Source organism: Oncorhynchus nerka, linkage group LG10 (genome assembly GCF_034236695.1).
Source record: "Oncorhynchus nerka isolate Pitt River linkage group LG10, Oner_Uvic_2.0, whole genome shotgun sequence".
Classification (NCBI taxonomy): domain Eukaryota; kingdom Metazoa; phylum Chordata; class Actinopteri; order Salmoniformes; family Salmonidae; genus Oncorhynchus; species Oncorhynchus nerka.
Genome location: NC_088405.1, coordinates 81,439,614 through 81,453,089, shown reverse-complemented (window position 1 = coordinate 81,453,089; position 13,476 = coordinate 81,439,614). Strand labels below are relative to the sequence as shown.

Below are 13,476 nucleotides of genomic sequence, written 5' to 3'. Positions count from 1 at the left end.
ACTTTACTTTATTTTATAGTACCACTGATATTCATTACTGCATTGTTGGGAAAGAGCTTGCAAGAAATGCATTTCACAATTCCGAGCACGGGCCAATAAAACTTGAAACTAAAATTGAAACTTACTATCAACAGCTGTAGGAGAGTGTAACCCCATTTACATTGTCAAACATACAGGTTGTCTCACTGTTTTATGCAGGTTGGCATTTATTGCCTTCCAGGGCAAGATTCAAGAAAAATGTCAATCTGCCTGAGGGCTGAAACTCTGCATTTGTAAGCTGTTTTTTACAAAACAGCTTAAAACCTCTAGTGATTCCCCATCCCGCATGCGGGAGCGTAGTCATCGCCTGACACTAATTAGCATAACGCAACGGACATAAATATCCCTAGAAAATATTCCTATTCATGAAAATCACAAATGAAATATATTGAGACACAGCTTAGCCTTTTGTTAATCACCCTGTCATCACAGATTTTCAAAATATGCTTTACAGCCAAAGCTAGACAAGCATTTGTGTAAGTTTATCGATATCCTAGCATAGCATTTTGTCCAGCTAGCAGCAGGTAACTTGGTCACGGAAATCAGAAAAGCAATCAAATTAAATTGTTTACCTTTGATGAGCTGTTTTCACTCACGAGACTCCCAGTTAGATAGCAAATGTTCCTTTTTTCCCAAAATATTATTTTTGTAGGTGAAATAGCTCCGTTTGTTCTTCACCTTTGGCTGAGAAATCGCCCGGAAATTGCAGTCACGAAAACCGAAAAATATTAGCTCCATAATATCGACAGAAACATGGCAAACATCGTTTATAATCAATCCTCAAGGTGTTTTTCAAATATCTATTCGATAATATATCCATCGGGACAATTCGTTTTTCAGTAGGACCGATTGGAGTAATGGCTACCTCTGTATTTTATGCAAGAATCTCTCTGGCACCATCAGGTGACCACTTGCGCAATGTAGCCGCTTACGGGTATTCTTCAACATAAATGCGTAAAAATACGTCACAATGCTATAGACACCTTCGGGAATACGGAGAAAGAGTAATCTGGTTGATAGCCCATTCACTGCTCAATAGGGACTCATTGGAACGCAGCGCTTTCAAAACATGGGGCACTTCCGGATTGGATTTTTCTCAGGCTTTCGCCTGCAACATCAGTTCTGTTATACTCACAGACAATATTTTTACCGTTTTGGAAACGTTAGAGTGTTTTCTATCCTAAGCTGTCAATTATATGCATATTCTAGCATCTTGTCCTGACAAAATATCCGTTACTACGGGAACGTTTTTGTTTTTCAAAAATGAAAATACTGCCCCCTAGTCACAACAGGTTAATTCTGAATCATAGAGCTAGATTTGTTTTAATCTCGTGTGAGGGTGAATACAGACAGCTTCTCTGTATGAAGGTGAAAGCAATGCATTTCTGGTGTAATCAATTATCAACCTCCGCAGAAACCCTTTCAGTCAATGGGCTCATTAGAGTTCCCAGTGGACTAGCTCTATCCATATTGCTTTCTCTTTCCTTGCTCATTAAGCAGTCTTCAATGTGAAATCAATCCTAAATTTGTGTGGCCAGTGTGTGTGGCCAGTGTGTGTGGCCAGTGTGTGTGGCCAGTGTGTGTGTGTGTGTGTGTGTGTGTGTGTGTGTGTGTGTGTGTGTGTGTGTGTGTGTGTGTGTGTGTGTGTGTGTGTGTGAAAGAGAGAGGGTCAGAAGGTTGGTTGTTTTAGATCACAATACTTTTTGTGCTAATTAAATCAAATTAAATGTATTTAAATAGCCCTTCGTACATCAACTGATATCTCAAAGTGCTGTACAGAAACCCAGCCAAAACCCTCAAACAGCAAGCAATGCAGGTGTAGAAGCACGGTGGCTAGGAAAGGCCAAAACCTAGGAAGAAACCTAGAGAGGAACCAGGCTATGTGGGGTGGCCAGTTCTCTTCTGGCTGTGCCGGGTGGAGATTATAACAGAACATGGCCAAGATGTTCAAATGTTCATAAATGACCAGCATGGTCAAATAATAATTATCACAGGCAGAACAGTTGAAAACGGAGCAGCAGCACGGCCATGTGGACAGGGGACAGCAAGGAGTCATCATGTCAGATAGTCCTGAGGCATGGTCCTAGGGCTCAGGTCTTCCGAGAGAGAGAAAGAAAGAGAGAAAGAGAGAATAAGAGAGCGCATACTTAAATTCACACAGGACACTGGATAGGACAGGAGAAGTACTCCAGATATAACAAACTGACCCTAGCCCCCCGACACAAACTACTGCAGCATAAATACTGGAGGCTGAGACAGGAGGGGTCAGGAGACACTGTGGCCCCATCCGATGACACCCCCGGACAGGGCCAAAACAGGAAGGATATAACCCCACTCACTTTGCCAAAGCACAGCCCCCACACCACTAGAGGGATATCTTAAACCACCAACTTACCATCCTGAGTCAAGGCCGAGTATAGCCCACAAAGATCTCTGCCACGGCACAACCCAAGGGGGGGCAACCCAGACAGGAAGATCACATCAGTGATATCAGTGATATATTACAATATAGTATTATAGTTCAGGCCCTATCAACATTATTTTTTTGATTGAGATATTCAAAATGTTCATTCTTACTGCAAAGTAATAGTTTTGTCTCGCTCCCGAAATTTTGACTGATCGATTTTAGGCTAATTGAATAAGGCCCAAAGAAACATCATATAACATAATTGACTTTTTTGGGCAAGGCCTCAAAGGTGGAAACAGAAAGAGCAAAATGTTGAGCCTAACACTGGAGCTTAGCCTGATGGTGGAAATGCACCAGAATTTCCCTCCACTTTTATAGCCTATAGTAACACAAGTATTACAGTCATGGAATTGTAATTGGCAGATATTTTCTTACAACAATGAACGTATATCCCCGATGGGTTGGACGATTCTCTTCTCATCATTCATCTTTAAAAAACGTATACTAAAAACTTGGAAATCAATCAATCCGCCATCGTTAACACAATGGAAAAAATCATGTTATTTATTATTTAAATATTGAAAGTGTGTGGGCTATGGAGAGAAACAAAATGGTGCGATTAACAGGCCATGTGGCGTAAAGTGATGCGGGCGCTGGAGATGGGGGTGTGCTAGTAGGTCTGGGCATGTGTGATGTTGTCATTTGTATGTTTATGTTTTCTTTTGTTTATAAAATTTAAATTAAATCTTTAATATATATATATATATATATATATACACACATACTGAACAAAAATATAAATAAATAAATCTATGGATTTCACATGACTTGGCAGAGGCACAGCCGTGGGTGGGCTTTGGAGGGCATAGATCCACCCACTTGGGAGCCAGACCCACCCACTGGAGAGCCAGGCCCAACCACTGGGGAGCCAGAACCAATCAGAATGAGTTTTACGGACAGAAATACCCCTCAGTTTCATCAGCTGTCCGGGTGGCTGGTCTCAGACGATCCCGCAGGTAAAGAAGCCGGATGTGGAGGTCCAAAAACATAAAGTTACCATCTTTTCTACCTGTATTCTGTTCCCCAGTCTTACAATGACACTTGTATTGTGCACATAGGTATTTAATATGCATAGATCCATGAGCAACCAGCTCTGTTTCTTTTGGAGCATACAGGAACCAAATGGGCATTTCACTGTTACTGTCCGCGATACGGCATGTCATCTGCCTCCATGAAAGCTTCACTATTTTCCCAGTTTCTGTACTTAACCTGGTTCTATTCTGTATTTTTGAGACTGTAAATGTGTAATGGTCTGACCTGAACGTGCCCAATTGCTGAATGTGTATAGCAATCGGTGTCAGCGATGGGGTTTCAAATATCCATCTCATTCTAATGGTATTATGTTGCATTTTTTTTCTATTAATGATGGCGATTAGGGATACATTAATCTGTACCTCATCATTTTAGAGGCAGCTCAAGATTAAATCTGCTTACTTGCCCCGATACCCTTTGTGTGTAATGGGATTGTCAACACACACAACTCTGAAATGCACTAAATCAGTTTAAAATGTGTTTGAATCAGGTGTTCCACATCCCAGATAAAAACAGTATGTCATTTTGAATAACACAAGCAATGACAAGGCAACAACAAGCTTTGTTTAGCTGGTAGCTAGCTAGCTACAAACATATTTTGATTCTTAAAACATGAACATCTCATAGTACAATTTTACATCTTACTTTTAAGTCTTGTAAAATGACTGACATGTTGTGTTTTGTCTATCAGACATAATAAAGTGAAAATTTCTGGCATTGATGAAAATAGACAATCCCCAGGGATGGGGGGAAAGAAGGCATGTACCTCCACCCATGTTTGAAGCGCAAATTTGGACTTTGGAATTCTACCATAACAGGAACTTCGTCTACACTTTGTGTTGCTGTCAACATAAATCGAAATATTAATGCAAATTGTTTTAAAGGATTCCTTTATATACAGTGCTGTGACAAAGTATTTCCCCCCCTTCCTGATTTCTTTTTTTTTTGCACATTTGTCAAACTTAAATGTTTCACAAAGATAACCCAAGTAAAAAAAATGCAGTTTTTAAGTGATGATTTTATTTACTAAGGGAAAAAAGCTATCCAAACCTTCATGGCCCTATGTGAAAAAATAATTGCCCCCTAAACCTAATAACTGGTTGTGCCATCCTCAGCAGCAACAACTGCAATCAAGCGTTTGCGATAACTGGCAATGACATCGCTGTGGAGGAATTTTGGCCCACTCTTCTTTGCAGAATTGTTTTAATTCAGCCACACTGGAGGGTTTTTGAGCATGAACCACCTTTTTAAGGTCACGCCACATCATCTTAATCGGATTCAAGTCCGGACTTTGACTAGGCCACTCCAAAACCTTCATTTAGTTTATTTTAAGCCATTCAGAGGTGGACTTGCTGGTCTGTTTTGGATCATTATCCTGCTGCAGAACCCAAGTGCGCTTCAGCTTGAGGTCATGAACTGATGGCCGGACATTCTCCTTCAGGATGTTTTGGTAGAGACCAGAATTCATGGTTCCATCAATCACAGCAAGTAGTCCAGGTCCTGAAGCAGCAAAGCAGCCCATCACACTACCACCACCATATTTGACTATTGGTAGAATGTTCCTTTTCTGAAATCCTGTGTTACTTTTACGGCAGATATAACGTGACGTACACCTTCCAAAAAGTTGAACTTTTATCTCGTCAGTCCACAGAATATTTTCCCAAAAGTCTTGGGGATCATCAAGATGTTTTTTGCCAAAAGTGTGATGAGCCTTTATGTTCTTTTTGGTCAGCAGATGTTTTCGCCTTGGAACTCTGCCATGGATGCCATTTTTGCACAGTCTCTTTCTTATGGTTGAGTCATGAACACTGACCTTAACCTGTTGCGACGAGCAATCCCGTATCCGGGAGCGTAAATATAGCCTCAAGCTCATTACCATAACGCAACGTTAACTATTCATGAAAATCGCAAATTAAATAAAATAAATATATTGGCTCACAAGCTTAGCCTTTTGTTAACCTGTTGCTTCTACTCGGGACGCTTGCGTCCCAACTAGAGCTCTGGAAATGCAAATGCGCTACGCTAAATGCTAATAGTATTAGTTAAAACTCAAAAGTTCATTACAATACACATGCAGGGTATCGAATTAAAGCTACACTCGTTGTGAATCCAGGCAACAAGTCAGATTTTTAAAATGCTTTTCGGCGAAAGCATGAGAAGCTATTATCTGATAGCATGCAACACCCCAAAAGACCCACAGGGGACGTAAACAAAATAATTAGCATTTCGGCGTTACACAAACCGCACAATAAAATAGAAAACATTCATTACCTTTCACCATCTTCTTTGTTGGCACTCCTAGATGTCCCATAAACACTATTTGGGTCTTTATTTCGATTAAATCGGTCCATATAAAGCCTAGATATCGTTATATGTAGACTGTGTGATAAACGAAAAAAACATAGTTTCAAAACGTATCCGCTGAAATGTTGCGCGATTTTTAACAGAATGTTAAAAAAATCGCGCAACATTTCAGCACCCTGCTACTCATGCCAGGAATATAGTATATGCATTTGCTTAGTCTGTGTGGATAGAAAACACTCAGACGTTTAAAAAACTGGTTAAATCACTGCTGTGGCTTTACCAGAACGGCATTTACATCGAAAAGCACAGGAAAAACTGATCACTGAAAATGGGAAAATATATCCATGCGCTACTTGATCCCATTGTTAAAGGTGAACCACAATTAATTGACTGAGGTTGCAGTACCTACAGCTTCCACACGGTGTCTAGAGTCTTGTCATTTCCCTTCGAGTTTTTTCTTGGTCAAACACATGCAGGGCACCGTATTTCCTTAGGTCTAGGACCGGATATTTTCGTTGAGTTTCTAGCCGGACATTTTTCCAGACGGACAGCTAATGATCTTTACATCGCCTCCTGATGAATTTTATCGCTTATTAACGTTTACTAATACCTAAAGTTGCATTACAAACGTATTTCGAAGTGTTTTGTGAAAGTTTATCGTCGACTTTTTGAATTTTAAAAAATGACGTTACGTTTTGAAACGATGTTTTTTTCGTTTATCACACAGTCTACATATAACGATATCTAGGCTTTATATGGACCGATTTAATCGAAATAAAGACCCAAATAGTGTTTATGGGACATCTAGGAGTGCCAACAAAGAAGATGGTGAAAGGTAATGAATGTTTTCTATTTTATTGTGCGGTTTGTGTAACGCCGAAATGCTAATTATTTTGTTTACGTCCCCTGTGGGTCTTTTGGGGTGTTGCATGCTATCAGATAATAGCTTCTCATGCTTTCGCCGAAAAGCATTTTAAAAATCTGACTTGTTGCCTGGATTCACAACGAGTGTAGCTTTAATTCGATACCCTGCATGTGTATTTTAATGAACTTTTGAGTTTTAACTAATACTATTAGCATTTAGCGTAGCGCATTTGCATTTCCAGAGCTCTAGTTGGGACGCAAGCGTCCCGAGTAGAAGCAACAGGTTAACAACACTGTCATCTAAGAAAATGCTTTTCAACCATAGCTACACAAGCATTTGTGTAAGAGTATTGATAGCTAGCATAGCATTAAGCCTAGCATTCAGCAGGCAACATTTTCACAAAAACAAGAAAAGCATTCAAATAAAATCATTTACCTTTGAAGAACTTCGGATGTTTTCAATGAGGAGACTCTCAGTTAGATAGCAAATGTTCTGTTTTTCCAAAAATATTATTTGTGTAGGAGAAATCGCTCCGTTTTGTTCATCACGTTTAGCTAAGAAAAAAAAACGAAAATTCAGTCATTACAACGGCGAACTTTTTTCCAAATTAACTCCATAATATCGACAGGTGTTTTTCACATATCTATTCGATGATAAATCACTCGTGGCAGTTTGGTTTCTCCTGGAAAAATGCACGCACCTGGAGATTACGCAATAGTTTCGACGGAGGACACCGAGCCGACACCTGGTAAATGGAGTCTCTTATGGTCAATTTTCCAATGATATGCCTACAAATACGTCACAATGCTGCAGACACCTTGGGGAAACGACAGAAAGTGTAGGCTCATTCCTTGCGCATTCACAGCCATATAAGGAGACATTGGAACACAGCGCATTCAAAATCTGTCTCACTTCCTGTATGAAATTTCATCTTGGTTTCGCCTGTAACATTAGTTCTGTGGCACTCACAGACAATATCTTTGCAGTTTTGGAAACGTCAGAGTGTTTTCTTTCCAAAGCTGTCAATTATATGCATAGTCGAGCATCTTTTCGTGACAAAATATCTTGTTTAAAACGGGGAAGTTTTTCATCCAAAAATGAAATACTGCCCCCAGAGGTTCAAGAGGTTAACTGAGGTCTGCAGTTCTTTAGATGTTGTTGTGGGTTCTTTTGTGACCTCTTGGATGAGTCGTCGCTGCGCTCTTGGGGTAATTTTGGTAGGCCGGCCAATCCTGGGAAGGTTCACCACTGTTCCAAATGTTCTCCATTTGTGGATACTGGCTCTCACCGTGGTTCGCTGGAGTCCCAAAGCTTTAGAAATGGCTTTGTAACCCTTTCCAGACTGATAGATGTCAATTACTTTGTTTCTCATCTGTTCATGAATTTCTTTGAATCGCGGCATGATGTCTTGCTTTTTGAGATCTTTTGGCCTACTTCACTTTTTTCAGACAGGTTCTTTTTAAGGGATTTCTTGATTCAACAGTTCTGGCAGTAATCAGGCTTGGGTGTGGCTAGTGAAATTGAACTCAGCTTTCCAAAAAATGTGATTAACCACAGTAAATTCATGATTTAACAAGGGGGAGGCGATTACTTTGTCACATAGGGCCATGACGGTTCGGATAGCTTTTTTCCCTTAATAAATAAAAGTATCACTTAAAAACTGCATTTTGTGTTTACTTGGGTTATCGTTGTGTAATATTACAATTTGTTTGATGATCTGAAACATTTAAGTGTGACAAATGTGCAAAACATAAGAAATCAGGAAGGGAGCAAATACTTTTTCACAGCACTGTAGATACCTATTGCTTAGCAATATGGAGGAACATTTGTAACTTTTCATACGACTCATGAATATTCAACAGCTGCACAAATGGCCATATCATTGTCTCTGAGAAATGTGATTTGGAAAATATCTTTAGAACATTAGAATATTGAGCAGCAAGTACAGACTACTAATATTTTGTACCGCTCGTCCTCTTCTTCTGACGAGGAGTAAGAGATGTCAGACCAATGTGCCGCGTGGTAAGTGTTCATAACAATACTTTATTTACATGAACACTAAACTACAAAATAACAACGTGAATAACTGAAACAAATGAAACAGTCCCGTGTGAAACAAACACTGACACAGGAAACAATCACCCACAAATCAAAAGTGAAACCAGTTCTCAATCAGGGACAACGATTGACAGCTGCCTCTGATTGAGAACCATACCAGGCCAAACACAGAAATCCCAAATCATAGAAAATGGAACATAGACAACCCACCCAACTCACACCCTGACCATACTAAACAAAGACATAACAACAGAACTAAGGTCAGAACGTGACATATTTGCTTTGCTCAGTTTGACATCAGCCGTTTTTATTTTACATTGTGAAATGTTTCTATGTAGTGATTGACTGATGTCTATGAAATATGTATACCTTTGTTTTTCAACCTCAATACTTTATAAGATCGATATTCTGCACAATGTAAAATTGCGTAAGACATTTAGGATCGATGGGAATGCTCCGATGACAGAGACGGTGAAGACGCTGCCGTTCACTTTAAACGCTCGAGCAACCTTTCCCTCCCCTGTCATTGAAGAGGCATTTATTCATTTAACCTACCTTGCTCTCCCATTCATTTCTCTGCATATTTTAACCTGCGCCACTCAGCTCATAACAGCCAGTGTCTATATTTTCAATGACTTTGACAGGCTGCTTTATATCTACAACTGTTAGTGCTGAGCGAATATCCAACTTTTTGGGTGAGGGTGTTATTAAACAAAACTGATTGACCGACGTCGGTTCAATTACCTGAATTCCAATGTGCCGTTCCACTAAAGAGAAATAAAATCATTCACGAAAGAAAACAGAGAAATCAAGTCAAGAACCATTTGGGACACAATTAAAAAAATTAAAAAAACATTTTACCCCCTTTTCCTCCCAACTTTCATGATTTCCAATGGCGATCCAATTACAATCTTGTCTCATCACTGCAACTCCCCAACGGGCTCGGTAGAGGCAAAGGTCAGGTCATGCGTCCTCCGAAACATGACCCGCCAAACCGTGTTTCTTACCATTTTGTAGTATACACAACTGAAATATTGTATTATTTCATAGTAATTTCCTATTTCTCTATTGATTTCTACCCCATGTGGACCTGACAGAGACAATGGAATATTTTCAATGTTTTGGCAATTGAATGTTCACTATTTTTGGCTTTGGAATTGCCATAAAAAAAATGTCCATTAAAAAATGACTGTAACTTCTTTATTTCATAGTACATTTCATGTAAAAAAATAAATAATTCAAAACCAAAATTGAAAACGGTTATTATTTTTTAATAATCAAACTGAAACAAAAAAAAGCATTAATCGCTCAACACTAGACACAGTAGCCTTTTCATGGCATCAGCAAACCAGCGCTGTTACTTAAACAGAGAATAATGTACTATAACTCCCTTGTAGATGTACGTTTTTCTCACATCACTCATTATTAAACTAGACTATGTTTATATAGCAATGTTCCCTCTTCAGTGTCAGCCTATTTCACAGAAACTGTGATTTGCACATTTCAAAGGCGCAAGTGGCAAATTGAACCCCCACCAGAGAAAAGGAGGCAAAACAAAAATGCCAGCACCCTACTCTAACATATAACTTTCCCTGCAGCATTCACCCTCCAATGCGTAAACAAATACCATTGGAGGCAATGGAGCTTTGATGGGAGATGAGGGGTGCTACAAAGTAGGCAGGTTTGCCAGGAAATGATGTTGCTGTGTTTGTACTGATATAACAGACATTACAACATTAATTACATAGATTATGTTTATATAGCATGTTCCCTCTTCAGTGTCGGCCTATTTCACAGAAACTGTGATTTGCACATTTCAAAGGCGCAAGTGGCAAATTGAACCCCCACCAGAGAAAATGAGGCAAAACAAAAATGCCAGCACCCTACTCTAACATATAACTTTCCCTGCAGCATTCGCCCTCCAATGCGTAAACAAATACCATTGGAGGCAATGGAGCTTTGATGGGAGATGAGGGGTGCTACAAAGTAGGCAGGTTTGCCAGGAAATGATGTTGCTGTGTTTGTACTGATATAACAGACATTACAACATTAATTACATATTTGCTGTGGGTTTCGTTTTCAGGATACTGTGCCGTGCCGTGTCTGTGAACTAATACCCAGACATGAGACACCAAAAGCCTCAAAGCAAATGCCCAGTTTTTTATGCAAATCAACTTATTTGCAACCATTGTTTGTTATGCTAACTCCTATCTAGCTAATGCAGCAGACTGTCTGAGTTGTGGCCATTGAGCAAGTGATTAGCATAAAGTAGTGAGATCAAACGGATCCAGCTTTATGTCATTCTAGCCCTCTGCAAATGATTAGTTTCACTGATGTCTACATTTCATCACTTTTTGTCAATAAATAAACCCTCTGAAATTATAAATTGACTTGATGCATCCTAACAAGTTGGAGGATAAGAGAAGGTCATTTCTGCAATATTATCTTTTTTATCTTACATGGGGGGGAAATGTAATCTTGAGGGAGAAATGGTTTGCAACATAATAGTAAGCTGAATGAAATAGCCCCAACCTTAACAACCAATAGTAGGCAAAATGTTTCATTAATCCCCATCAGGGAAAATGTTCTGATAGATGGAAAGAGCCCTGAGGTGATGCTAGCTAGTGCTACACATTCATTTCCCCCACCCAACAGATGTGTATCATGTTAACAGAGCATGCAACAGGAAGAGAAGCCACTAAATTTGGCCCTTAGGTCTAATAGGAAGCCAAATGGTAATAGGGGAGGGGGAAACTATCAGATTTCCATTTGTAAGCCCCATCTGCTCCCCCATCCCCACCGCACTTTGATACAGCAGCAACGAAAAGGAAGGGCACCCCAGGTGAAGAGGGGAAGTACCCCAGTGCATCGTGGGCCATAAATCATGCCCCCTCAATCAGGCCTCGGGCTGGAGTACACAGTAGGAGGGAGGGAGGAACGGGGATCTATACAAGAGCAATCGGTTGTGTGCATTACTCGTGTTTAGAAAGGGATGAAGAGACACTCAAGCAGCTAATGTGGTCTCGTAATGGAACAGCGTTGCTCTGCTCTGCAGAGATGAGAGTATCATGTCAGTCCCCTAAAGAGGTACTTCATTGCCTGGCCCTCAGACGGTCAGAGTCGACCACACTTTGGGAGTGCACCATGTTTGACTAGAGCTGGGCGATATGGACAAAAACCCATATCGCGATAAATGGACCCCTTTTTTCCCGATAATGCTAAATCAGCTATAAATTATATGAAATCATTTTTGAAGGAGGCTCAGACAACTCTGAGAAATGTACTGGTTCCTCAAGCAGATACGCAAAATCTCATCTGTAGTCCTTTGGGAAATCTGATACATGACTGAAAATAACTGATAAAAACAGTGCCCAAGAACATCTACCTCATTGCGAGATGAGAATTATTCCGTTTATCTTCTTGATGTGGAAATAAGTGAAACGGTTCGTGGTGGAATGAACAACAGGCCCCTTCATCTTTTTTTCGGCCTCCTGTTGAGCGTGATGCCGAGTGTAGGCCTGGCCCACACACACATCCAAGAATTCCCTTGTCTTTTATTGTAGGAATTCAAGCAACTTGTGATTTAGGGGGAAAAGTAGTCGAAATTCCCTAACCCTCCCCCTCCCCCACGTACCCTCATTCTCTTTCTCGGGGCCGTGGCAGAAGAAGAGAGGAGGAGAGTGAGGAGTAGAGGGAGAGCTAATTCGTCAATGATCTTTAGCTAATCCCCCCCTCTCTCCCGCTCACTCTCTTTGCCTGAAGGCATTCAAGTAATACATTCCTCCCCCATTCCCACCTCACCCCTCCCCTCCAACACATACAGACACTCGCTCACTCACTGACTCACACACAAACAGAAGAGCCTGCCTGAACACGTCCTGTGGGAGAGGATGAATCGAGCTGGAGATTTTTTTTCCTCGAGTGTGTGGTTCAAGAGTCCTTTGAGGCCTGTGTGTCTTAGCTCTGGCTGGGAGCTAAAATGGTGATTATAGACTGAGGCTAGGTGTGGCGAGACGGGGCGGTGTCAAGGCTTTGTCTACAGCATTAGACCCAGCTAGCGAGGAGGGGTTTGGTCTATAAGGGACTGCTGCCAGAGTGAAGCTGCATGTGGACTGGATTCAAAGAGCTTCTGTGTGTCTTTGCTGTGGACCACGACTGCACCAAAGGGAATAGAAGCAGAGGTTCAAGAACCTCTGTAGGTCCCCCACAGGCATGTGCTGCAGTGCAAGCAATTGAGCCACTGAGAAATCTGTTCCAGTACAGTGAATATCTGTGGAGATATTTTTTTTACTGATGCTTGAGGATCGGTTAATTGTGTGACTGCAAACTCTCTACTGATGATTGGATATTCGCTTTTCAAAGGCTATTCAAGGAAATATACTTTCAATGCCAGGCCATTTGGAACATGGGACTTTTAATCTCTTATTTGGTCTGTCTGGAAAGGCTTTGGCACTTTTATGCCCTATTCTTGGTACTTCTGATAAGTATGTCACATCAATAGTGTTTCTTTATGACTGTGTCCTATGCCTGAGCAGATTGTATGTTATAGCTTGAGGGTAAATGTTTTAAGTTATTCTTTTCTCTGAGTTTGTGATTATATAACACGTTTTTGTTTGTTCCCACTTTATTTTGTCCTAAATGATCTCCCTATTTAACCCTATTTAGCTTTTACATTTTGTCCTCGTCAAATGTCTTGTTTTTTTAAAAACCT

At 40.4% G+C, this 13,476-nt stretch overlaps 1 protein-coding gene across 2 annotated transcripts in view; it reads left to right on the top strand.

Moving 5' to 3' along the window:
- tmem132e (transmembrane protein 132E) overlaps positions 1-13,476 on the top strand; it is a 343,313-nt gene that overhangs the window by 248,079 nt on the left and 81,758 nt on the right. The window contains exon 1 of one of the 2 annotated variants that reach the window (XM_029671541.2): positions 12,623-13,249. The exons of the other annotated variant lie outside the window; for it this stretch is intronic. Within the exon in view, the coding sequence (XP_029527401.2) occupies positions 13,171-13,249 (79 nt within the window). The 5' untranslated portion in view covers positions 12,623-13,170. Of the gene's footprint in view, positions 1-12,622; positions 13,250-13,476 lie in introns of those variants that run through there. 2 annotated transcript variants of the gene reach the window in all.